Source organism: Carassius auratus, chromosome 27 (assembly GCF_003368295.1).
Source record: "Carassius auratus strain Wakin chromosome 27, ASM336829v1, whole genome shotgun sequence".
Taxonomy (NCBI): Eukaryota; Metazoa; Chordata; class Actinopteri; order Cypriniformes; family Cyprinidae; genus Carassius; species Carassius auratus.
The window spans coordinates 22,870,757-22,897,332 of NC_039269.1; the positions used below are offsets into that span (position 1 = coordinate 22,870,757).

At 37.1% G+C, this 26,576-nt stretch overlaps 5 protein-coding genes across 8 annotated transcripts; 1 reads left to right on the plus strand and 4 right to left on the minus strand.

Annotated features, from left to right (window-relative positions):
- Positions 1 to 580: 580 nt before the first annotated feature.
- Positions 581 to 2,109, minus strand: LOC113045946 (uncharacterized). Its single transcript, XM_026206726.1, has one exon. It carries the CDS (start codon positions 1,463 to 1,465, stop codon positions 716 to 718), a length of 750 nt encoding a protein of 249 aa, XP_026062511.1. The 5' UTR covers positions 1,466 to 2,109; the 3' UTR covers positions 581 to 715.
- Positions 2,110 to 2,406: 297 nt separating this feature from the next.
- yipf1 (Yip1 domain family, member 1) lies at positions 2,407 to 6,570 on the minus strand. 2 transcript variants are annotated; one of them, XM_026206725.1, is made up of 11 exons: positions 6,467 to 6,570; positions 6,247 to 6,301; positions 5,855 to 5,904; positions 5,599 to 5,738; positions 5,429 to 5,509; positions 5,184 to 5,271; positions 4,980 to 5,096; positions 4,719 to 4,885; positions 4,363 to 4,545; positions 3,024 to 3,140; positions 2,407 to 2,695 (listed from the first exon to the last, which is right to left on the minus strand). In XM_026206725.1, the coding sequence occupies exons 3-10, from the start codon at positions 5,886 to 5,888 to the stop codon at positions 3,054 to 3,056; spliced, it is 897 nt and encodes a 298-aa protein (XP_026062510.1). In that variant the 5' UTR covers positions 5,889 to 5,904; positions 6,247 to 6,301; positions 6,467 to 6,570; the 3' UTR covers positions 2,407 to 2,695; positions 3,024 to 3,053. The 2 variants fall into 2 exon arrangements, with proteins under 2 accessions (XP_026062510.1, XP_026062509.1); XM_026206724.1 differs by having other exon boundaries at positions 2,407 to 3,140.
- Positions 6,571 to 6,814: 244 nt separating this feature from the next.
- Positions 6,815 to 9,789, plus strand: lrrc42 (leucine rich repeat containing 42). The gene is made up of 7 exons (XM_026206727.1): positions 6,815 to 7,451; positions 7,554 to 7,685; positions 7,834 to 7,952; positions 8,330 to 8,415; positions 8,492 to 8,605; positions 8,715 to 8,793; positions 8,912 to 9,789. The coding sequence occupies exons 1-7, from the start codon at positions 7,018 to 7,020 to the stop codon at positions 9,184 to 9,186; spliced, it is 1,239 nt and encodes a 412-aa protein (XP_026062512.1). The 5' UTR covers positions 6,815 to 7,017; the 3' UTR covers positions 9,187 to 9,789.
- A 317-nt stretch (positions 9,790 to 10,106) lies between these two features.
- LOC113045948 (transmembrane protein 59-like) lies at positions 10,107 to 14,676 on the minus strand. Its single transcript, XM_026206729.1, has 8 exons — positions 14,441 to 14,676; positions 14,164 to 14,269; positions 13,986 to 14,080; positions 13,716 to 13,868; positions 13,524 to 13,596; positions 11,085 to 11,217; positions 10,866 to 10,983; positions 10,107 to 10,763 (listed from the first exon to the last, which is right to left on the minus strand). The coding sequence occupies exons 1-8, from the start codon at positions 14,594 to 14,596 to the stop codon at positions 10,608 to 10,610; spliced, it is 990 nt and encodes a 329-aa protein (XP_026062514.1). The 5' UTR covers positions 14,597 to 14,676; the 3' UTR covers positions 10,107 to 10,607.
- A 387-nt stretch (positions 14,677 to 15,063) lies between these two features.
- u2surp (U2 snRNP-associated SURP domain containing) lies at positions 15,064 to 26,183 on the minus strand. 3 transcript variants are annotated; one of them, XM_026206730.1, is made up of 26 exons: positions 26,034 to 26,183; positions 25,095 to 25,193; positions 24,806 to 24,917; positions 24,242 to 24,363; positions 24,084 to 24,151; positions 23,910 to 23,998; positions 23,664 to 23,699; positions 23,461 to 23,543; positions 23,200 to 23,365; positions 22,576 to 22,787; positions 21,954 to 21,997; positions 20,189 to 20,293; positions 19,237 to 19,303; positions 18,972 to 19,150; positions 18,683 to 18,845; positions 18,513 to 18,592; positions 18,334 to 18,421; positions 18,113 to 18,250; positions 17,806 to 17,986; positions 17,569 to 17,643; positions 17,393 to 17,456; positions 16,991 to 17,147; positions 16,210 to 16,320; positions 15,996 to 16,117; positions 15,749 to 15,916; positions 15,064 to 15,590 (listed from the first exon to the last, which is right to left on the minus strand). In XM_026206730.1, exons 1-26 carry the CDS (start codon positions 26,076 to 26,078, stop codon positions 15,452 to 15,454), a joined length of 2,913 nt encoding a protein of 970 aa, XP_026062515.1. In that variant the 5' UTR covers positions 26,079 to 26,183; the 3' UTR covers positions 15,064 to 15,451. The 3 variants fall into 3 exon arrangements, with proteins under 3 accessions (XP_026062515.1, XP_026062516.1, XP_026062517.1); XM_026206731.1 differs by lacking the exon at positions 23,664 to 23,699; XM_026206732.1 differs by lacking the exons at positions 21,954 to 21,997; positions 23,200 to 23,365; positions 23,461 to 23,543; ... (5 more) ...; positions 25,095 to 25,193; positions 26,034 to 26,183 and having other exon boundaries at positions 22,576 to 22,707.
- Between the last annotated feature and the right edge of the window lie 393 nt (positions 26,184 to 26,576).

A 26,576-nucleotide genomic window follows, 5' to 3' on the forward strand; every position in this document is an offset into this window, starting at 1 on the left:
AAAAAAATGCGCCATTATTTACTCATCTGCATGTGACTTTCTTTATTCTGCTGGACATAAAAAGAAGATACTTTGAGAAATGTGTGTAATGAAATACTATAGAAATCAAATGTAACGTTAAAAGGTTTAGTTATCAACATTCGATTTTTTTTCTCTGTGTTCTGTAGAGTAACGATTTCAGAAAAGTCATTATGGTTTGGAAAGAATTTATGATGAGTAAATGTTAAATGCATTTACATTTTGGGTGAGCTATCCCATTTAAGAAATGGCCCATCCAGAAATGTGAATTCTGCGCAAATTTATGAAATTCAAAAGATAATGAGACAGATTATTCAACATTAAAAATATTAAATAATTAACTGCATCACCTAATTACAAAATTATCCGAATTAAACAGAGGAAATCAGAATAAAACAGAATAAATTACATATATATATTTAATGTTAAAAGAATTTCATTATACACAATTTTTTGTGGGCATTAACGTACATCAAACATCAGTCAAAGCTGTAAGAATGGGTCAATAGTAGAGAAATAATTATTGTACAGTAACATAGTCCTCAACCCCAGTGTTTCGGTTGTTTCAATCAGGTTGTTGCTATATAATTTGAAACATACTCATCTATATATTTATTTTAAAGTAAATGCAGTAAGTTGAGGCATTGAGCAGCATGACGCGTAGGCAGACAAAAAAAGTTTCGTGAAATAATAATTGTCAGTTGTGTATTCCTTTCGCTTCATTCTGAATTAAAGCGTTTTTCTCTCGATGAGAGCCATTCGCTAAAGTGATGCTGCGTCTTTCCAGACTGGTTCTGCTTTTATCCATCTCTCGGCGGGTCTTGGTCTCGAATGCGTTAGTGGGTAATATCTGGGTTGAACTGATGGACATCTCCGTCTGGACGCCTTTATGCACCAGCGGTTTCTGTCCGGGTCTCTGCGGTATGGCGGGCAGGGACAGCTGCTCCCTCTGACCCTTCTTGTCCTCCCAGAGCTTCAGGAGACGCCGCTGGTTGTTGGTCATGTCCTTCAGGTTCTGTTGCAGGGACTGGACCTGGTCCTCCAGCAGAGTCTTCGAGGTCACGGTGTTGGCCAGCTCAGATGTTAGTTCATCAATCGTCAAACTTAATTTACCCGCTTTTTCAACAAGTGAATTGCACTCGCGCTCCTTCTCGTGCAGGTCGTTGATTATATCCTTGGTGGTTTTCCCGTTAAATTTAGGACTTGCCTCTAAACCAATTTCAGCCCGCAGGACCTTCACTTGTTTCCGCAGCTCCTTGTTGTCCAAAGTCAATTGCTTTAATTTCTGTTTGAGCGCTTCGGTTGATCTCATTCGAGACTCGTATTGTCTCATTTTCTCCCTCATCATATTCTCGCGGTGCAAAGCATCGTCTCTTTCCTTCCGGCACTTTTCCAAAAGCTTTAAAGTTTCGTATTTGGACACCTTTTCCACTTTCCCAGCCATCATTCATTTGTAGTTTTATAAGCAATATTGAAGGGACATGTTCCTTGATACATGTCGTCGGGTCAAATCTTCTTTAAATAGGTTTTCAATTTGTAGGTCATTAAAATAGCGATGTCAGGAGCTACCTGTGAATTCAATTATCCACAAATAAAGCCTCCTTATTTTTAATCCCCTGTGTAAAGGGAAACTGTGACTTGTGAAGCTGACATTCCTTCACAAAGGTTGTAGGTTTGGGAGACAGCTTCAGTGTAACTCTAAGCTAAGGCTAGAATGACCATTAATTAGGACACAACACACATTTGCACAGTTTCAAATGACACAAATTTTCTATTTTGTTAATTTGGAAAATTTGGCTGAGCCATTTCATAACGCCTGTGCCAACTTAAAAAAAAATTATCTAATTAATCTAATGACTGTGATGAAAAAAGGTTAAAAGTGCACTGCTGATGGTGCTCGGAGAAACACAAAACTTTACACTGTATCAGATACTGGCATCAAAGACAAGATAGATTTTATCTATGACGATAACCTTTGTTTGTGAATCTTAATGATGCTGAGCTTCAAAACCACTCGGCTATCAGTATCATCATCAATCATTGAGACATTATAAATGAAAATAAAAGACTTTATACGCTCAGTATATGCTCCTAATTTTGGTCTGTATTTGTTTGCATGTCATTTTAAATGGGGGAAAAAGCTGCTAAATATATATTAGTGTGACGTCTTGGAATACAGTTAATTGTTCAAGGCATTTTATGGTCTAAGCTAGTATCTTGTTGAAAGAAAAGGCATAGATCTAGTTACAAATCTCTAAAAAATTTACAGTGTAAACAACAGCATGCATATACATATATGTTTGTGTGTGTATGTATCAATGCTTACCACTGAAAATTGGTAAAATATTTAAATGAGCTTTGATTTTCAACTTCAAAAATCAGTTTCTGTTTATGTGCAATTCAACTCATATTTTATTTTTCCCATCCCTTTTTCAGCTAGACCTGTAGTTTTATAAAGTGTTAAAATATTTTAAGGACATGTACACGTTCCAAAGTGGTAGAAACAGGAGAGTGACCCTTTGAAAACCATCTCAAGCTCAATTATCACATAAATATTTAAACCACAGCTACACCGAATATACATGTCCTCTGCTTTGTAACAGTAACACGTGTCTGAACCTCAAATCAGAAAACATCAAACATGTTGTAGATGATTATCTCCAGGTTTGCTGCTCACCTACAAACATAAACATACCAAAATTTACCTTCACAGACTATAAGATGAAGAAATCCAGACAGCCCACAATCTCATTTTAAAGATACCCGATTCTCTCTAATAAGGCAAGAGGAGAAGCTGCAATTACAGAAGAATAACGGTCTCTCGAGGAGCGCAGATTATGTACAGGAAGTCCTGTCTCATGTTAACACCTCATCAAATGCAAATGTCTTATTTTCCCAACAGCAGCTGCAATCAAATGACACTCATGTAAAAGTCTTAAAGTGCTGGCATTTCTATGCCATTTCATCATTTTTTTTAAAAGCAGATGAGAGAGTGCCACTGTCACCTCGCTGAAGTCCTGTATTTCCCCAAGGCTCTAATTTGTGGATGAAGTGTTGGTCGCTGTCGACGGCTCATTGTGATACTTTGATGGATCCATCTCATATGTACTGAAGAAACATGCCTGAAAAAAGAGAGAGGGCACAAATCTTGCAGACTCTGACAGCACTTTTGTCCTCTAAACACTGCATTACCTAATTAAATGAATGTAATTGACGGCACATGATAGCCATAAGGACATGGTTCTGCTCACAAACTGGCATGTTTCCAAGCCAGTCACTGACTATTGCTAGTGTTTCCAAGAACTTACCCTTCAACCAGAGGAACATATTTGACACCGACCTGTTTGATCCTGTAACTCTGCAAGAAGAAGTGCTAAAATGCTGACGCAGAGTTGCTAGTACAGCTACGCAACATTTTAGACAGTTTCATCTAATATGTTTGGCTTGTATTGTGTATAATATTATGCATACATATTAGGATGCAATGATATTACAATACAGATAAGCCAGTTAAATGTTTTTATACGATAATAAATTAGTTTGTCATATAAAATACTACAAACTAAAACAAATCATTTTAAATGCTACCCGTCAAACTAATCATAACAACATTATAATGTACAGTATAAAAAAAAATTATATTCATTTTGAGATTTGAAAAAGATCTTAACATTTAACAGTGTTATTATTTTGTTGGTTAAATAAAAAATAAAACAAATCTGAAGTGTGCATTAGGTTCCAGCAAAGCTAATTTAAATGTTAATATAAGGACAAATAAGCATGCACAATTAAATGTGACCCTGGACCACAAAAGCTTTAAGATTTATACAGCATCTAAATAAATAAGCTCCTCCATTGATGTAGGGTTTGTTAGAATCAGACAATATTTGGCCAGGATACAACTACATGAATATCTGGAACCTAAATAATGAGAAAATCACCTTTATAGTTGACCAAATTGAGTTCTTAGCAATGCATATTACTACTAAAAATTAAGTTTTGATATATTTACAGTAGTAAATTTACAAAATATGTTCATGAAACATGATCTTTACTTAATATCCTAATAATTTTTGCCATAAAAGAAAAATCTATAATTTTGACCCATACAGCGTTGCCTATTCCTAAAAATATACCCCAGCGACACAAGACTTTTGGTTTTGTGGTCCAGAGTCACAAATATCCAATATTGACTGATATATCAAGTATAGACTGAAACTGATGAATTCATTCTGTAACAAATATAGAGCAATATTGATCCTGAATATGTTTTGTGTATTTTGTTCTTACGAGATCATGTGAATCCCATTCATTTCTAATCTATAAAGATTCTTAAAAACATACCTTGCAACCAACTGCAAGCAGGACGTGAAGAATGACGATTGTGGATATGATCGCAGTGGTAATCCTTGGTTTATCGTCTCTAATGGCTGGCCAGAACGTCAATACCAGCACAGATCCTGAGAGACACAAAGCCACCACGATGGAGCACCACCTCAACCCTTCATTTGGTATTATCCACAATATCTGTTTTAACACAAATGCACACAAACAAGTAAATAAACTGTATCTGCAAAATAATAATAATAATAATAGAGAATGCTTGAAAATAATCTATCAAATGTGTTTATCACACCCAGTTGTGGTAATTATGCACAAAATAATGCACATTATATTTATGTATATATTGTTTGACTCACCACAGCAGGGATGTAGATGGAGAGTGAGTAACCATAGACACAAACTATCTGTAAGAAGGAGTAGGACACCAGGCTTGTGATCTTCCTGTTTCGCCAGGTGAGAAAACCCCACAGCGCTAAAGGCACTAACCATGCATAACTGTAGATTGCTGTGGCGGCCATAGTAACTGGAAAACAATTAAAAGAGCAAGTGTCATTTTTTAGGTTGAAGCCAGAGGGTCTATTTTGTTTGGTGTATTTCAAACAACACATCTCTCTAACCTTTGCTGAAGTCTGGCACATATCTGAACTTGGGCTGACCCTGGTGCACAAGAAAACTGGAGATGTTTCCACTAACAGCGATGGCAAAAACAAGAGTTGCACAGATCCAGAAAGGTCCTACAAATGTAAACCATATACTCATATTAACTTTTTATAAACAGCTTTCTTTTTGGCTCTAAACAATTTTCGTTTCATTGAGCTTACCATACAGGTCTGGGTTACTCCGTAAATAGACCTCGATAAAGTTTTTCCCAGGCCAAGGCAGAATTGAACCAACTATTCTGTTCTTTACCTATAAATGAAAACAGCAGCAATTTATATTTTGTATTTACAAAGAATTAGAAAACCCTTCAAATGTATTTCTGAAATACACTATCAGCTCTTTTTAACTCTTTGAAATGATAATCATTGTAGTGTGAGGGCTGAATCCTGCAGTAAAGGTGGCTGACCTGATGACTGTCCACATCAAATAATGTCTGGTAATACTCAAACGTCCAGAAGGGCGCACTTTTTCTTTGACCTGACAGAAGCTGCTTGACAAAGAAACATGGATTTTGAATCAGCGCTCCTTTTGAAGGAATGAAGATAACAGATTATCTAGAGATTGTGTCCCACGGACCTCAGTTTTGTCATCATCGTCCTCTTCTTCAAAAGCAGTTCCAGTAGCTTTTCGCTGTTTTCTAGATTTGATGGGGTCATCGATTGTCACTGTTGTGGCACCTTGATTATTTTCTGTGAATCCTTGCTCATCTTCAAATTCTAGCACAATATAGAAAATAATTTTTTTCCAAGACCAATAAGCAGATTCCATGATCTGTTTCTTTATTATTAAAAGGAACTGTTTGCCTTTCAATTAAGCTTTGTAACAGACTCACCTTGAAACTGCAAATGAAAATCAGTATTGGCCATCACAGATCTTTGTGCTCTGTGAATGAAGGCATCAATAGAAGACATATAAGCAGACAAGATTAGTAAATGTTATTGATATTGTAGGTTGTTAAAGGTATATTTCATCCAAAATTAAAATGTTTTTCCAAAATCGGAACACAGAAAGATACATTAGGCAGAATGTGAGGGACTGGCAGATTCAGTCACCATTCAGATTCACTGTATCTTCTTCCCATTCAGTGAATGTGAAGAATAACTGAGTCTGCCGATCTTCCTAATATTGTCTTTTAAGTTTCAAGGAAGTAAATGATGACAAAAGTTCAATTTAGGGTGAACTATCCTTTAAAGCATTAAGTTTTACCAACCATGGCTGACTTACCACAGTAACTGAAGTGTCTGATCGCATGTATAGCGGGAGTGACACTGTACACAATCTGTTGACATTCAGACGTATGCGGATATTATGAATCAAGCAGAAAAGTGCAGTTACAACGTAACAATTTTTTGTTTTAAGAATATGCATTCTCTCAGATGATTTTGCATCGGCTTTCCATAGCAAAATAGCACCGCTAATGTTTTCGTCATGTTAATCAACTCACCAGTAAAAGCTTCTTGAATGTTTCAGAATTGTAAACTTTGTTTTCAAGGTGCGAAAATGGAAACGCGGAAATGAGCAGTGATAGTGATGCGTAGCAAAATAAAAGTCTTCACTTGGCCACAATTTTCACCTGTTTTTTTGCAACTTGTGGTAAAATTATGCAGTAAGTAAATAAATTAAATATTAGAATTAAATAAAACATGGAGACCAATTAAAAAAAAATAGAAAACAAACAAACAATGGAAATAACTAATATGGTGAAATAAAAAATATGGGGGGCGGCAGGTACACCGGTAATAGTTTTTGAAGTGTGTGTATGTGTGTATGTTTTTTTTAGTTTAGTGCAGATTTCAGTAAAGACTTTTATTTTGGAATGTGCTTGAAACTCGACTTACAGGAGGGATGCCACTCCAAGAGCCCGTCGTTTTTAAATCTTTTTACATTTTACAGACTCCTCGGTGTTTCCGTCAGTATACCCTTGATTTTCAAACGACAGTAGAATATTTTGTACACTAACCGCTTCGTTTGTGTACCGTTAAAGATCTGGTGAGGATGTATGTGAGTGAGGGCTGTGGAGCAGTGTATGTCAGGGAGAAAGGAGAACTGCGGTGTGTCACTGCAGACAGAAATCATTCTCCGCAGCACAGACTCTTCACCAGAGACTTCTCCTTTCAACTCTGCATCGACACTTTACCAGCTGCGAGCCGCTCAAAGAGAAGAGACCACTTCATATTTACATACAACAAAGAGGGCAGTCTGCGTTACACGGTGAAGTCTTTATTTGACATATCTTTACAGTTCATCGCTGATCATATCGAGCATGTGGACTCACTGGTCGGTTTTCCTGAGCAAATGGCTGATAAGTTGTTCTCGGCCGCTGAAGAGAGACACAAATTCACCGAGCCACACACTGCACCCAGAGCACTGCAGGTCTTCTGTGAGGCCTACGGAGAGCTAGTGCTGAGATCCCTGTGTTTGAGAAACAGGTCAGAAGTAAACACAATCTCATGGGTGTCTGCCTAGGTAGGCCTTTTATCCTGCTTAATTTAGAAACCAGTGCATTTACATCAGTGTTATTGTGTTTTCAGGAATCTTTTGATATCCGAGAGGTTGGACGAGATCAGACAGTTTCAGAATCTGGAGAGCCTGGACCTCTATGGATGTAGATTGGGTGACAACCACCAGGTTTTCAAATACATAACCTCTGAAACCCTGGCTAGGTATGGAAACGTCGTCGTCTCATTCATTGGCACAGTTGCAGAAATAATAATAAAATTTCAGATGGTTTATTGGGTGTACAGTTTGTTTTACTTTGTGATAAAGAGGGAAGTCACTTTCCTCTTCCCCAAATTTCCCTTTTTTCTGTAGTCTTGTGAAGCTTTTCCTAGGTGCAAACTGCCTTTCTGATGCAGGACTGCAGAGACTGACCGCGCCGGTGAGGGTGATGAAGAAAGGTCTAGAAAATCTGCAACTTTTGGAACTCTCTGGTAACTTAATCGATTTGTATAGTCGGATAAATTACTATTCAAATGTTTGAGATCAGTATAAATATGTTTTATTTGGCAAGGATGCCTTTACTGACATTTATAATGTTATAAAATATTTTATTTTTCAAATAAATAAATGCTTTTCTTTTGAATTTTCTGTTTATCAAGGAATCCTGAAAAAAAAAAAACATATATAATATAACTGTTTCTAACATTGATTATTTTAATAAATGCAGCCTTGGTGAGCAAAAAACAAAACAAAAAACAGAATAAATCATCTTTACATAAATATTTTCAATTGATTTTTATACATAACCACGATGAATGTGATGTTTATGGTAATGTATACTCTTGCCATTTCAATTTTTTTTTAACAGAGAATCCCATTACTGAGAAAGGTCTTGGATATATAACATGCTTTAAAATGCTTCAGAAACTGGACATATCTGGGACAAATGTGACGGTAACACAATTAAAAAGTTAACACCAATGAGTATGTTTTTATTTAGGTCTTGTATAATATTAGGAATCTCTTTTAGGTGAACGTGTCTTTGAAAGGGTTCTTCAGAAAGAATATGAGAATGGTCTTATCAGAAACCCCTTTGAAGGAGTTTGGACACTCTGATTGTAAGACTGAAGGCTGGGCTGAACAGGTAACAGGGAAGGTTTTATATCTAATTATGAATGCAATGTTGATGTTTAAATGTTTTATAATGGAAGCATCTCTGATTTAAATTCTCTCACTATTCAAATTTGAATTAGGTAATAAACCAGTGGGAAATTACAGCTTCTGAAGTACCAAAGAAAGACCCCAAACCGAGAACAAATGCTCTGCGTTTCTGTGAGTATATTCATTTTATCTACATGTTCACTTTATCACAAAATATTATATTACTACTAAGCATTTTTGTTATTGTTATAATGGTCTGAATTTGGATTATTTTCATTTTGTTCTTTAGATGGAAGAGAAAAGTTTGTCCGAGAGACACTAAACTCCTGCTCTGGGACGAGTGACAACACAAAGAAAGACAAAGTTGTGCCGATTCACTTTTCTAAGGTTGATCTCTGTGGCACGAGCTCAACAGCAGAGCACAACTCACTTTCGTCAACAGTGGCAGCTGTTCAGAAGGGCAAGAAGAGGAGACTATCAACAGAGGAAGACCAAAGTTCAGCTCCTCTGTCAAAGCGCCAGTCTCTGTCTGCGGAGGACTTAGATCTTTTAAACAGTTATTGAGTGGACACAGACATGTGACATTCCTCTGTGAGGAACATGACTCTGAAATGCTTTTAGTTTGGATTCTTTACAATTAAAAACGGCTTATTTTTTTATTTTTGTACTCTCGTGTTTTTTCATATTACAAATAGACTGGCTGCAAAACATGAGCATGTTTACACAAAATCATTAAGGCTGAAACAGATTTTAAAACATAGCAAAACAGTTACAGAAATGTCACTAAATGACTGAGGATCACACACTACCAGACTTACAGTATGTACATTTCTGTGGAAGAAGTCAGGTCAAATCTGAACACTAGTTCTGACTTTATAGGCAACTAGCATGAATGACTTCAAACTTATGAATGATGTCCTATGTAACAACGTTCATAATAACATTAAACAGTATTTGGCTTTGATACAGTCACTGATAATGTTTCTGTCCAGAATGGAACGGAAAGGAACTCTCAGAGAAGTGCATCTTACCTTTCTTTTCTGTTTCAGTCCTCTCTAATGTTGGTATACCAAACTGTCGCTGCTTGGAAAAAATGACTCTCAAACAACACAGAAAAATAGATAATATTCCTTATTCAATTATTCATTAAAGACTTATAAAACCTAATTTCCTTACTCAAGGTTGAGTGCTGTTGGTATTTTTTTTTCTTTTTATGTATTTACTTCAAAAAATGCCAGTGTGCAATTCTTACATCTGTTTTTCAGAAACACTCTTCAGAAGCCTAAATAAATGGTCAGAAGAGTGTTACAAGATGCTAACTTTTTAACAACATCAGCACTTCTATCAGCACATAAAATCTTTGTTGTCAGCATTGACATTCCCACACATATCACGTCAGGTTTGACTAGTCCAAACAAATGACACATTAAAACCCTGCACTAACACTTATCTATTTAAATGAAAAACAAAACATGAGAACAGAACACTTTTTAGTTGGTTTGTTTATTAATATTTAGAAGAAAGATCGGAGTGGTCGCAAAACATCTTGATTTACAATGCTTTTATTGACTTTACGACTGTCTCTATGGCAGTTCAAAAAATTTCCACTCACTGCAGCAGAGATATCTTGTACTAGAGCAAAAATCTAAACGTTAATGTCATTGTGCAACACGTTGTACCTCAAATCACAAGCTGCTACTGATCACACTGGGAACACTCAAATACAAATAAGAGAAACAAGATGACTTTGCCTCTGCAAATGGGCAGTAAACAGAAAACCTCAGATCCTACAGAGCTTTTAGTCTGATAGCTAATGCCTTTTAAAGTGCCAAAACATCAACAGAATATATCCCCCACAGTACACGCTTCTCAAATGTTAACAAAAGGAGAACCAAGAAACCCATAGTCAATGCGTTTGAAGCTATAACCACACCTCTGAAAGAGAAAACCAAAAGCTCGACCCATTTCTTTAGATGTTAGACTGGTTAAATGTTAGACTGATCCAGATTGACCTTTGATGGAAGAGGTCCAGCTTCCTGCTCCTCCACACCCGGAGATCTGATGATCACCAGAGAGGACTGCAGATACGGGGTCAGCTTCTGATCCTTCATGCACTCCATATCCCCATATATGCTTAGCTTCTGTTAAAAGCAGGAGAACATGTGGATCAGTTCGTTAAACAGAACCAACTAACCAATAATTGGCTAAACAACAAGCAGACGAGTGAATGTGAAGTGGTTTACCTCAGCAGGGACGTACTGCTCAACAGCAGTGGACACTGTGGCACAACAAATCCAGATCAGAACCAAGACGGACAGAACCAGAGTGGTGGTCAGGATCCAGCCAGGCAGCCACGGGTTCCTACCGGTACCAAAAAGAAAACACGTTGCTTTATATTAAACACGATCAACAGACTGCAACATCTCATTAGAGATTCAGATCCAGATCGACATGTGACCGACCTCGAGAGACAGCTGAAGAGGTTGTAATCGTCCTCAGAGTTGCTTCGATCGATGAACATGTCTCGGTCTCTTTCTTGAATGTATCTTCTTGGGGAGTCTTTATAAACTGGTTTTTTCATTTCCTGATTTACAACTGTTAATAATACAAGAGGTCCAATATCAGTGTTGAGATCTTGATACTACTTCTGTTAAGACAATGATGCGAAGATGATGTTGTGGAAAGTGACACAGTTAAGTCAGCCTTTGCTGACCAATCATGATTGTTATTACATATTTAGACATCATAACATGTCATCTTAAAACTACTCGCCACTAGCAGCATCAAAACACACTTTCTCAAAATAAAAGGTAGACTTGGCTCAAAACTACAAGGTCTTACTAATGGCACAGATATTACATGCTCAACTTCAAATGTCATCAAGAGATTAAAATTGACCTGTTTTCGGTTCTCTAAACATATGTTATTGACCTTATTGTGAATGGTTCATCCATGCACGCTTATACAGTATTGTTCAAAATAATAGCAGTACAATGTGACTAACCAGAATAATCAAGGTTTTTCGTATATTTTTTTATTGCTACGTGGCAAACAAGTTACCAGTAGGTTCAGTAGATTCTCAGAAAACAAATGAGACCCAGCATTCATGATATGCACGCTCTTAAGGCTGTGCAATTGGGCAATTAGTTGAATTAGTTGAAAGGGGTGTGTTCAAAAAAATAGCAGTGTGGCATTCAATCACTGAGGTCATAAATTTTGTGAAGAAACAGGTGTGAATCAGGTGGCCCCTATTTAAGGATAAAGCCAACACTTGTTGAACATGCATTTGAAAGCTGAGGAAAATGGGTCGTTCAAGACATTGTTCAGAAGAACAGCATACTTTGATTAAAAAGTTGATTAGAGAGGGGAAAACCTATAAAGAGGTGCAAAAAATGATAGGCTGTTCAGCTAAAATGATCTCCAATGCCTTAAAATGGAGAGCAAAACCAGAGAGACGTGGAAGAAAACGGAAGACAACCATCAAAATGGATAGAAGAATAACCAGAATGGCAAAGGCTCAGCCAATGATCACCTCCAGGATGATCAAAGACAGTCTGGAGTTACCTGTAAGTACTGTGACAGTTAGAAGACGTCTGTGTGAAGCTAATCTATTTTCAAGAATCCCCCGCAAAGTCCCTCTGTTAAAAAAAAGGCATGTGCAGAAGAGGTTACAATTTGCCAAAGAACACATCAACTGGCCTAAAGAGAAATGGAGGAATATTTTGTGGACTGATGAGAGTAAAATTGTTCTTTTTGGGTCCAAGGGCCACAGGCAGTTTGTGAGACGACCCCCAAACTCTGAATTCAAGCCACAGTACACAGTGAAGACAGTGAAGCATGGAGGTGCAAGCATCATGATATGGGCATGTTTCTCCTACTATGGTGTTGGGCCTATTTATCGCATACCAGGGATCATGGATCAGTTTGCATATGTTAAAATACTTGAAGAGGTCATGTTGCCCTGTGCTGAAGAGGACATGCCCTTGAAATGGTTGTTTCAACAAGACAATGACCCAAAACACACTAGTAAACGGCAAAGTCTTGGTTCCAAACCAACAAAATTAATGTTATGGAGTGGCCAGCCCAATCTCCAGACCTTAATCCAATTGAGAACTTGTGGGGTGATATCAAAAATGCTGTTTCTGAAGCAAAACCAAGAAATGTGAATGAATTGTGGAATGTTGTTAAAGAATCATGGAGTGGAATAACAGCTGAGAGGTGCCACAAGTTGGTTGACTCCATGCCACACAGATGTCAAGCAGTTTTAAAAAACTGTGGTCATACAACTAAATATTAGTTTAGTGATTCACAGGATTGCTAAATCCCAGAAAAAAAAAATGTTTGTACAAAATAGTTTTGAGTTTGTACAGTCAAAGGTAGACACTGCTATTTTTTTGAACACACCCCTTTCAACTAATTGCCCAATTGCACAGCCTTAAGAGCGTGCATATCATGAATGCTGGGTCTTGTTTGTTTTCTGACAATCTACTGAACCTACTGGTAACTTGTTTGCCACGTAGCAATAAAAAATATACTAAAAACCTTGATTATTCTGGTTAGTCACATTGTACTGCTATTATTTTGAACAATACTGTATATATGTTTTTGTTAACATAACATTTGGAGCTCATCATTTTTTATCAAAATGTAATAACTGGATCATCTGGTTACGTTTTTCAATCATTTAATCTGCATAAATCCCACCCCTCTCCTACAATCAACCTCAGCTTTGCGTTCAGATCCACTTCCATCCAATGAACGACCGAACAACCATTTTAACAAATGATATTATGATTATTAAAGTCTGGAAACATGTAAAACAGTCATGAAGTGTGACACTTTCCAAAGCTTGCTAAATAATCATAGAGGAAAACATTGTGTGTGTTATGTGAAGTGCTCACAAGTGCTCGGTGACTCCTCAGTCTCGTCCCTCTGGAATTCAAACTGAGGGATAAACTGAACTTGCGGCTCGGACTAGAAATGAGATAAAGCAACAATCTTGATCAATGGCACTTTAAAAATAAGTTTTACTTCTTACTTTGCACAAGAAGTGTTTTACTACGAAGGGCCAAAATACATCATCATGACATTACCTGGAAAATGACCACTTTGCCATCATCTGCCTGGAGGTAAAATGTCCAGGATGAGGTGATGAAGCTGTGAGCTTGGCTCATCATGTCTTCCCAGAAACCCCTCACCAAGGTCAGTGGGTACAGGAGATGGATCCAGGGCATCATGGTCAACAACTTCCCACCAAAACAAACAAACAATGAGTGACTTCAAATAGCACACTTGTGAAATTCAAGTAGCTGACGATTGAAAACAGTAAACATGTAAAGCAATTATTCAAATGTTTTCCACACCTGCTCCATTCTTTGCTCTGCAAATGGCTGTTGACTCTGGCATCCTAGACTGCATGCGTACTGCTCCTCGGACTGGGTGTAGGCTTCACGACAAGCTGCAGGAAGTCAAACACACGGTTATCAACACAAGGATGAGTGAATGCTGGAGAGACTCAGACAGACAATACTTGAGTATTACCTGACTCGCATTCAGCTTTGGTTTCGTTGAGATCCTTGCTGTCACCCACGAACTGACAGATGGAGAAGAGACGACATCCTCTCTGACAGGCGTACAGCGCCTCCTCCTAATCACACAAACAACAGGCCAAATAAAGAAAGGCGTTTTTCTCGTTGTTATTGTTCTAACATTACAACGCACAAGCTCCTAAAAACAGCAAACTAAATACAGACTAAACATCTCAATAGCGTTTCTTTGTTAGTAAACAGCCGTAGCTGGTTGAATGTCTCGCACTCACCCGCGGATAAGTGTGCAAACTGTAAGTCATCTGACATGTTTTATGACAAGACGCCGTTTCCCCCAAAACACCATCGAAGACGTCGGGAGATGCATATGTGCTCGTGAGTATGCAGCAAAAACTCATCAAAATCCCGCAGGACTTTATTGCACTCATTTTTGAGAACGATCAAACATGGACTAAACGATTCTTCCTTGTTTGTGTGCTCGCGGAAATGTCGTGAGATCGAGGTCTACGCACTTCCTATACTGCGCAAGCGCCGTGAAGTCATCGCATAATGCTGCACGAGTAGTTTTAACAGGGCTTTTCAGACAAGGGTCCCTCAAAATGTTTAGGTGGGTAAAAACAAAAATACATTTAAACTAAATAATTTGGTACAAAATGAATTCACAAAAACTAGTTTAAACAATACATCTAATAGTACTATAGTGAATACTAACCATTTTCCAAATGTATAAATTAAATATTATTTCTTTAATGCATTTAATTTTAGGATGAACATATTTGGGTGTTCATGGCATTTAAAACATTAAAAACCCCTGGCCTATAATGCAACTTTTATAAAATAAGTTGGCTATTTAATACACATGTTTATTTGGGATGTATTCACAAAAACGAAGCCATTTCAAAGAAAAGTCACATAAATTGTCTTTATTGAAAAGCAAACATCTATACAACTGAAACTTACACTAGTTTAATTTAAGTCAGTTTCAAGGGATCTAAAAACAATGACCAAAAAAAAAAAAAAAAAAAAAATTGTAAGACAATAGTTTTCATGTTTTTGGAGGATTGCACCAACCACTGCAGTTATTTTCTTTTTGGACACTTTGAACATCAAAGGAAGCTCCTAAATGACATTATAAAACACCCTATAGATGACCCTTGAACACTGTTCTTGTGCCAATGTGAGTGAGGTTCAAAAAGGAGGGGTGAAAGAGGGAATGTCCTTCACACTGATTTACCGGACAAATCTGAGGCACAAAAGACAACCCAGGCATCTTCCCAGAAGTCTCAGTGTTTGCTTTTTTTGGATTTCTTGTGAGAACGGTGAGGAGATCGTGACCGAGATCTGGATTTCTTTGAGGATTTTTTGGGTGTTCTCGATCTGGACCTCCGTGACCTCTTAGGCGTTCTTGGGGGTGAAGGAGACCTGAAATAATTTTTTAAAAATGAGATGGTTTATTAATTTAATAATTTATTGATCCATAACCATGCATGTACTGACAGACAAAAGACAAGAAAAGACAAGCCACAGGACTGAGTTTTAAGCTGCGACAATAAATATTAGAGAGGATACTGTAAGTTTACCTTTTAGATGACTTGCGGTTACTTTCTCTTGGAGAGTCTTTATAAGACGATCGAGAGCTGTCTTTTGTAAAAGATCTATCGGAGCGCTCTGATCGAGGTGAGGGTGACCTGCCGCGCCTACTGCTGCTACTTCGGGTGGGACTGGGGGAGGGACTATGCCTCCGTTTTCTGAGAAGGAAATAAAATTGTTTAAAAACAAACACAAGAACAATGTATTAAAAAATGAAGTAATGTTGCGGTATCTTACTTTTCTTTTCTGCCCGGGGTGGAGTCATCTTTGTCCTTCTCTTTGTGGGACACATCAGATTTTTCTTTGTCTTTTCTCTCTTTTTCTTTCTCTTTGTCTTTCTCTGTCTCTTTCTCCTTTTCCTGAAAAATGTTCAAAAATAGAGGTTTCCAACAAAATAGTAACAAAGTAATACTAAAAACAATGCAAGCAAAAAAAAAATTTTTATACTAACCCGCTGTAGTAACTTGTCCCGGTAAAGCTCTACTTGTTCTTGAATACTCGGTCCAGATTTTTTTGGGCGTTTTCCAGATTCAAGCTCATCTTGAAACTTCATGACTTTCAGCTACAACAGACAAAGAAAAATGACTTGGGATCTCTTAACAGCTTTCAAGAATGTGAAGAATAATGTTTAGTACATAGGGATGGCAAGGTTCGCTGAAAAAAAAAAAAAAAAAACGAACTGTTCGGTTCACCACACACGGTTCGGCACGCGCTGGGACAGCGGTTCAACTTAAATCTGACAAAGCATCTGTAAAATGGTTTGCGATTAATAGCACGTTAAACAAACAGGGTTTGTATCCTACAGCAGACATAGTCGACCGAACAAAGGCATACTGTATCAGTGCATTATCTTAAAGTGGCAGTCTTTATATTAATCGAACAGCAACAACAAAGACATCACTCACTGCTCTTGATTAAAAAGCTTTTGTAACTTTAATAAAGAACAATCTTTAATTTATTTATATAGTCAAATATGTGTTTCTGTTTTACATTTGATTGCTTTATTCAATTTCTGTACCTAAAATCTAATGCATTAAAAAAAGAAAAAGAATAATCACTGTTTATTTTATTTGTATCTTTACTCTATTGCATTTATTTGTGCTGTTGTTCGTAGTTAGATTTTTTTTTTTTTTTTTTTAAGTATAGTTTGTCCATAAACATAGCACATACCGAAACCGTGAAACAAACCAACCTGTTCCACTCCTATTAGCACATTTAGCATTTAGGTATACCTCGATTTCTCGTAGTTTGGCACGTTTCTCCTCGCTCATCTCAGAAAACTTAGCAGACTTTAAATCATATTCTTCTCTAACAGGATTACTGTAGGACTGCTGATCTGCAGCGCTGGAGCTCTTGAGAGAGTCTTTACTCTCAGTTTCTCGTGTTGCACTATAACAAGAATGTGAGAAGGGGGTTAAAAACATGAATTTCATCCTACAAAATCCAACAATTAGGACTCCCCCACCTATAAGAAATTTCTGAAATCCTTTTATAGAGAGTGCACTCATACCAGCAATTTCTAGGGATCTAATTATTTTAATTTATGACTATGAAATTAGCAAGGCATTCCTATGACCTTTCCATGATTCAAAGTCCACGAGTTTTACAAACCAAGTAGAACTAGTAAAACTTGCCTTGTTTTGCTTTTCTCAGGTTCATCGGGTAGATCAAAGATTTCCCATTTGGATGTGGTTACAGCTAAAAACAGAGAAAAATCATGGTTTGATTTCAAAATTCTCAAAACTTTATAATGCATATCCCAAGAGAAAATTAAACATTAGATGATGTCATAAATGGCATCTAGACTTACCTTGAGCCTCCAAAGCAGTACCATCCACTTCCTCCCATTTTGACGGGGCCACCTTAAAGCCTGGTTTTTGATCCACTGAAAAAGAAAAGAAAAAGGGCACTGAAAAACAAATTTCTTTTAAAAGATTTTCCATGGCATTCGGCAATTGTAATTCTTACTTATTTTTGATTTATATGTCCAGTTTACCAAGTGTATGAAAGTTAAATAAAATAGAATCAATGTTGTCAGCATTCTTACAAGGAACGCCATCTAGATCATCATCTGTCCCCTTGATGGGCATTCCATCCAGGTCATCAAGTGGTGCACCATCAATTGGCGCTCCATCTATGGGCATGCCGTCAACATCATCCAAAGGTGCACCATCCAGCTCCTCCTCCACAATAGAAGCACCATCAACGTCCTCCGACATTTCTGGTTGCTGAGTAAAAACAAAATAAACATCCAATCTGTCGGTTCATGTCTAGATGAACTGTGACTCAACTCAAAACTGACCATTGCAAATCTATGAATCATCACTCAATCAGTCAATCTCTATGAAGCTAACCTCAGGTAACACGTCTACAGTCTCCTTTTCAGGATCGAGACTGACGAGGCCCAGGAAGATGTTCTGAAGTTTAATCAGGAATGGATCGGGATACACTGCCCAGTCTTCCCATGCACGGAAACAGGACATTACTCGTTGCTGTGAGGACCAAAATGTAAAAACATCAACTTCAATCTTTAAAACAGAAAACTATTGTGTGTTAAAAGAGCAAAATGGCGCACCTTGAAATTCTCGGATTGTAAATGGCCCTGTATTGTCTTATATGTGGCGTTTAGGTCAGAAAATACCTGGCAGAGTTTTGTTTCAAAGCTGTAAAAGAATCAGAACAAAACACAATGAATAAACCAACAAACAAAAATAAATATTTGATTGTGCACTCAAAAATATTTCTGAGACTTACAATTTTCTGTAATAGGAAGCATTAGCAACTTTTGCAGATGAGTTATACAGCACATCTGACACCAAATATAACCTTGCAATCTGAGGGGGACAGAAATGACCACGTAAGCAAAAGTCATGAGACCCATACAAAATACTTTCTTAATCGTAATTCTGCTATGTAAGAGTGACCTTCTTTGGCAGAGGGGTTTTAAGTATGGAGAGAGACTCAGCAATGCATTCCACAATCTCTTCGGCTGCGTCAGCATGTGTGAGGCAGAAAAACATGGCGTCAGCTATGTCGCTCTTCCTTGGCGTGAGACCTCGGAGTAACTCCTCCAATTTATCCCTCTCGCTGCAGAAGAGGAGAATATTGAGTACACATAACCAACAATATTGGCTACAACCAAAAGCCTAGTAGATCCATAATAGAAGGACTGGAAATCTCCATAAAAATCCAGATTTTGATAGATAGACATACTTGTCTTTCAAAGCGCCCTTCTTGCTGATTTCATCATCTTCATCATCGTCATCTTCATCATCACGCTCCTCGTCTTCAGGCGTGCCATGCAAATATGGGTTGAGAGGTGGCGGTCGCCAGAAAGATCCGTTCTTAAATATTCTAAAGTCTTCTGTTTTCCATTTTGTTGGAGAATCGCCCTGGGAGTGGAGATATTTTTAATATTTTACAGCTGAACACATTTCAATGAGATTCTGACAAGAGAATAAAAATAAAAAAGGCTAACCTGTAATATGGTGTATAACTTCCACCGGTAATAAACATGAGCAGGACTTTGATTTTCAAATAAAAACCTGTTGAATTTTAACAAAAAACAAGGATTGATTTAAGGACATTATCAGTATACAAGTCAACTCTAAAAATCACACGAATGCAATTGGAGTTATATTTAAAAAAATGTCCTTGCTCTTCCAAGCTTCATAATGACAGTGTTACTGTACAACAGACTAAAAGAAGTGCAATGAACTGCATCCATCCATACTAAAAAGGGCCTCACTTGACTCCGGGGGGTGAATAAAAGCCTCCTTTAGTGAATCAATGCATTTTTGTAAGAAAAATATCCATATTTAAGATGTGATAAAGGGTTATAAACTGTCGTTTGTGCAAGCCGTCCTAGGCAGATGGCATAGGACGTCAGTGTAGCATTAGCTCCAATGAGAATATGCTAGTCTTGCAAGAACCAAAGTTTGTTTACAGGAGCAAAGAAAGCAAAGTTTCCTTTAGTAAAGGAAAACCAGTCTCCTCTTGTCTTATATCGAAATGCTCCGACATTTTTCTCGACTAATCATCGTTTGTACTTCGAATTAATTTATTTTAGTTTGTCACTAATCATGCTACAGCGACATACTACGTCATCCGCCAGAAAGGCACTCTCTCATGAATATGTGTACAACAGTTTTATAACATCTTAAATATGTATGTTTTTCATAGAAAAATGCATCGATTCACTGAAGGGGGCCTTTATTCTCCAACCGGAGCCGTTTGAAACACATATTTTAGATGTATGCACCTTATTGGACTTCTTTTGGACTATTAGACATGGGACTTGGTTCTATCCAGTGTTTGTTGATGGGATGGAAGCAGATCTAAATGTTAAATTGCAGGCAAAATGGGGCAAATGACTAAATGATTGATTCATTCTTTTTAAACATGCACAAAAGTGTTTAAAATGCACTCACCTGTAGAGCGGATTGTTGATCTCCCGGTTCATGATCATGGCTTCAAACATTGGACCTTCACGCACCACAAATTCGATCATTCGATGGATGAGAGAGAGCAAATTCCTACGAGAAAAACACAGTTAAAGCAAAACAGATTCAGCGCCATCACCAGCCACACCTAGACAACTGCTATTGCTACAATATGAGATCTGATGAAATGCAACATCCTTGCACTTACTATCCATGAGTCAATAAACATGTTTGAGCTTATAAGATTTAAAACTGACTGGCAGTGTGACAGCTGTAACAAACAAAACATTTAATTCCATAAACTACATCTACATCTGAGTCTCAGCCATAGCATTCTGCCCTTGTAACTTATTAAACGTGCTACTGAAATACTAAATGTGAGGCAGAGTGATAGTGATCTTTCTTGCTTTTTGACAATAGACAAGTGTGGATGGAGAGGGACAAAATCATGTAAGCACTTCTAGAGTCAGTTAAGGGATAGGGAAAACAACTGGCTTCCTGACTGGCTCGTGAAGTGGCCGATAAAATCAACAGATGATGTTTTTCAAATGTACTGAAACACAAATCACAAGTATTGGAGCCGATCATACCAATGTCAGGTAATCATTCTGTATACTTTCCCCAATCCATCCTGTGACGCTTTTCTGGTCCCTCGCTGCTGCAGACAGTTCAACTTGTGCTGCTCACCAAGGCCAATGTCAAAGGTCACTGAGACTATGCGGATTGGGTGTCGCTTTTGTGCCATGCTACTGGGGCAGTTGAAGTGAGCAATAGCCAGAGGGATGGTTTTGTAAAACTGACACTAGGTGAATGCATGTTGTGTAGTGTTTTAGTTGCTAAATTAGTAGTGTCATGAATCACATCTGATGCAGTCTGATCAAATCTGAACAATTCTCTCAAAAACACCCAAACTAGTGGAACGACCTGTCAAGCATGCTGTAACATTGATATCTGATAATTATATTCTGTCCAAATGAAAAGCAAACATCCTACTTACAAACATCAGACAGAATTCAATCATAATGTGCACTACTGCCTGAAGTTGGGGGCTGGTAAGATGTTTTCAAAATAAGCCTCTAATGCTCCAAAGCTAAATTTGATTTTAAAAAGTTATATAGTGAAATATCACCACAATTAAAATCTCTTTTCCTGTTTTAATACAGTTTGATATTATTAAATACTGATATTAATAATAATGGCAAAATTTAAATATTTGGTAGCCATTACTCAGTGTTTCAGAAATCATTCTAATATGGTAATTTGGTGATAAAAAAAACATTATAGATGCCGAAAACAGTTGTCATGATTATTTTTGTACAAACTCTGATATACTGTCTTCAGTAAAAAAAAAACATTTAATTAAAATAGAAATATTTGCAATTTAATGAATACTTGCTGGATAAATGTGTTAATATCTTTGAAAAAATCTTACTGACCCCAAACTTTTGAATGGTAGTAGCACATAACAACAAAAACAATAAGGAAAATAAATGAAATAAAAATCACAGAACTCTCTCTACTAATATGAACTTGACCTGTCTGAATGGTATGATGCAAAACCTTAAAAGGGAAATGCAATGCATGTGTGTGCTTTTTATTGTTAGTCGCTTCTCCTTATTTTCATGCAAGGCCTCAACTATTGCTCACTCAAACCAGCCTCTGGTAGCATGGATATGGCCAATCTTTCAAACTACAGAGATGGGATAAGTTCTCTACATTTCATAAGAATTTGGAAAAAAAGAAAAACATGTACCTTTCTGTTGGGATAACCACTTTGACTATGGCTTGCGACAGAGTCTGGATATGAAGTCACATCAGATAATAAACATAGAATATATGTGAGTATTGTTAAAAAAGAAACAGGCATAACACTAAATGCAACATATACTCCAACAACAACAAATGTGTTCTACTTGGTCAGTTTTAAAACTTGACTGAACACATTCCTTAAAAAAATGCAGTGAAATACATACATCATCTGCATCCGTAATATATATATAATTATTAAAAATCTCTTTACATTTCTTCAAACAGACAATATCAAACGTGTACAGCTTCATCCTAACTTCCAGCCAAAACCAATAAAATGTCTTGTGCAATGAATAATCTACACTCCAAAAGACTTACCGGTACAATCAGCATGGTACACTTGTAATTTATATGATTGATCTATTTACAAAAAATGCTAATTGCTAATTAAGAAAATGTTCATGATTCTATGGGCAAAATATTTTTTCACAAAGAAGATCAAACCAAAAAAAGGTCTGTACCTCTTTCACACCAGCAAAATACATTTATATAAACAATTCATTTCTCCCAACTACTTTTATGACCATGCTAACCGAAATTGTTTTGTCCCACGTATGCCAAGTTACCTTCTCAAACTCCTCTTTGCACTTTGGAGGGGGAGGCATAGGAGCGCTGGGATTCTTCAGCCTCTCTCTTGGCTGGGCATTGAAGGGCAGTCCAGAGGGTGGAGGCGGGAGGGTGTGCTCCATCATTGAAGGTGGAATGTAAATGGGGTGAGGAGGAATTGGTACACCTTTGCCCCATCCCAGTTTCATTTCAAAATTCATTATCATTTTGCCTGAAATGGACAGCATTTGGCAAATTCTTCAATGGTTTTGTGAGAGCAGGATGGCCAATGGGCAAAAGAAAGCTCATATAGGCCTATATGATATCATACTATTTCAAGACAGGCATAATTTCTACAAGTCAATTTATATTTAATATTTGCTAAAAAAAAAAAAAAGACCCCTTAAAATTAATATGGAAAATTAAATTTAGATTGCAACTTGATTCTGTAATCTTATTATTGTTTTTATCACAAATAAAGAAGTTAATAATCATCAATATGAAAAATTGTAATATAGGTGTAGTATAGGCATAGAATTTAAACTTCTGACTCCTATCTGCAAAAATGAATAACTTGTGATAAAAAATGCTGAATATTGTTTGATATATTGCATTACATCATCATGAACAAGAAATATATTTACCATTTAAATGTTTAAGTGCACGTTCAGCATCTCTCCTCGTCATGAAGGCTACAAAACCACAATTCCGTTCTCTGGCCCTTTCCTCATCAGTCCTGGGCCACATAATTTTCACACTGGCTAATGGCCCATAGCGACCGAATTCCTGACAGAGCATCTCCTCATTCATCTGGAGCGTGAGAGAGTGTGTTTTAGCATGAGAAACTGGTTACAGACGTTACCCAACAACAATTCTAAGGAGAGAAAAAAAAAAAGACCAATTACCTGAGGATTTATGTTCCCCAAATAGAGATTCGTAGTTGTCGGATCACCAACATCGTGTGAGCCAGGAGCACAATCGTCCAAAACTGAAAAGCAACATAACAGCTCTGAATAACAACTGACGTTTTTACCAGCTCTTCTTCCATGATGGGATACATAAACAGCAAAATGGTCATTGCATTACACAGTATATAAAACAAAATTACCACTGGACGGACGGTTTCTTCGTGAAGAACCATCCGCTAAAAGCAGAAGAAAAGCAGTGTGAATTTTGTTTCCTGAATTTAAAAAGCGTATAGGCTGCTGAATTTTTGGCAGTGGCCAAAACATGTGGGAGGGGCACAAACTTCACTGGGTCCAAGAGCGAACGTAGGGGGAAGCTGACTGTTTTGGTGAGAAGAAAAAAAAAACAACAAAACAAAAAAAAAAAATACCATCAATAAAGAACTTACAGGATCGCTTTCCTTCCATTGTGGGAAGAGGCTCAAAACGACTGACTCGGCCCTTCAACCGGTGCCGTTCATCACGCTCCTCCTGTATCCTAAAAAAACAACAGCAGGTTACACTGGAAGTCATCATTTTAAAGGTGCTGTCATTTGTTGATTAAGAATTTAAAGAACATATACTGTTTAAGTTCTTCTTTGAAGAGTTCAAGGTTGCTCTTTTTCTTTTCTTTGTCTCCCTTCTTGGATGCCTAGCCAATATAATAGAAAAATAATGGGTTATATGACAAAATATATGCTTTAAAAGAAGATCAGATAAAAATAAGTGACAAAAGACTCACATTGCGTTTATCTAATGATAAAAACTGTGGTGGAGTTTCCAAAGGTAAAAAACTTTTAGCCTCCATAATCCTTGATTTTGGTTTGTAGAGCTTTCCTTTTTTGTCATCAGCTGCCGCTTCCTCTGTAACAGACACGTAACAAAGAATCAAAGCACATACAATAATCATATCATTATTATATCATATAATAAATATCATATAATAAATCATATAATACAAATATTTGCATCATTTAAAAGGTCAAAGAAACATTAATCTATTGTCAGTCTGTAAGATCAATTAATTTGGTGAAATTCATTCATCACACTTTTATTCTGCAAAGATGCATTAAATTAATGAAAAGTGACTGTAAAGAGTGTATAATGTTACAAAATGAAAACATGAAAAGTTCAAATTGAAATAAATGCTGCTTTTTTAAATTCATCCTGGGGAAAAAAGTGTCACGTTTCCAAAAAAATATTATGTAATATTTATGCATTTACATTGTTTTATGTTGGAACTCAAAAAACAAACATTGATCTCGGATAAAAAGATCAATCTGTAACATTCACATGATAATCCTACCTTTAGTAGCATTAGCAATCCCACCACGTACAAAGGTCTTGACCTTTCCTTCACCTCCCTCAAACGCAGCGAGGAATTCCTCATAGATCTCCGCTGCTGCCCTTTCATCCTCCTGTGAAAATCACAGATCGTGGCAGACATTTATTGTAGTGGAATAATATTAAACTTGTACTGTCAAGCTAGTAGACATGACAAAATGAAAACAATGTGTTCTAAAAAAAAAAAAAAAAAAACATTTCCAACATTCTATATTCACATGAATTCCAGTCTTTAGACCTAATATTCTTACCTTCTTCTTGAGTTCATCTTGCTCTTTCTTACTTAGTGTTCTTTTTGCAACTGCCATCTTGCCGATACTGAAGGCCTTTAACTTACTTTCCAATAAAGCCTGCATGAAAATGATTAATTATGCAAATCAGAGATGATCCATAACTTTCCTCTTATCACAGAGACCTTTAGTTTCTTGGAAGAAAATAAATATTGATGCAGTTATATACAGTCCAAAATGCACAAAATTTAAAACAAGATGTTGGAAAAAATAATGAATGCATCCATATTTGGTAATGGTTTGTTTAGGTTCTACTAGTTAAAGATGTAACTGTTTGCCGTGAATAAAGAAGTGCACTTTCCAGGATACTATCACGGAGCACATCAGGACAGATGAGCTGTACTGGAGAATAAACCATCAGAACAACCATGTAGGCTACATATCAGCTGTGTTTCCATTTCTGTTGATACGTTCACGTGTCTAGTAACGAGTGTGATCATGTTAGCATACAAATATGCGCAATAAAGACACTAACAACGCTAATAAACAAATCCATCTCCTCTCTACAGGAGCATAACGTCCAGAAATCAGTGTAATACAGTAATATTTGCAGACTACGCTCGTGTTAGCCATGTCAGCAAACAATAAAAAGGCAAGTTCTGTGGTGGTGTAAAGGTTATAATCAAACATAATATAATGAAATCAAATGCAGCATATACGGCCAACAGATTTGAGTCTGTTCATGTGAATTTCAGAAACGAAATCTGTGCAGCCGCCGGTTGTCGAGCTAACTGCACTGCTAGCGAGTTAGCATCACAACCGACCAGCTCAATAGACCTTTCTCATATCACAAAGCGACACACTACCGATTAAAACTCAATATTATTCCGCTCTTATAGTCATCAACAAGAAAGATCTGTTTCAATATACTGATATAAAGTAGAAAAATAAAAAAAATACCTTAGAGTTGGCTTTCTGCGCCCCACCTGGCGTTTTGTCCGCCATTTTGCCAAACTCTGTGCAAGCGCATGAGGCGCGTTCACGCTCTGACTCCCAACAGTGAACGAGTCTATTACTGAAGACCGCTCTGATCTGAATCAGTCTGTATGGCCTGCGTCCCAGTGTGTATACTATCCATCCCAAATTCTATGTGATCATAGTAGTCATAGTTAATGTTACTTAGGTCAGATAGGGTGGAGAATGTGCACATTGGGACGCAGGGATGGTCTTGTCTTTTGAGCAGTCTGTGTAGTGAACTGGTATAGTTATGTGAACTGTTATTGATGAACAAGATAGCCCTACTGGATTTCAGAATGTCCTTTTAAAAGAATTGGTTTGTACAACGCATGCGGGCTCTGGGACAGGTTTACATTTACGCACCTCCTGTGCTGATTGATTTGCAACAGGACATGGCATTCAAGCCAGTCCAAATAATTATTTTGCCACTGTAAATTCATTTTCAATATACTAATATTCTTAGGCCTATTGGAACTTTCAGTGACT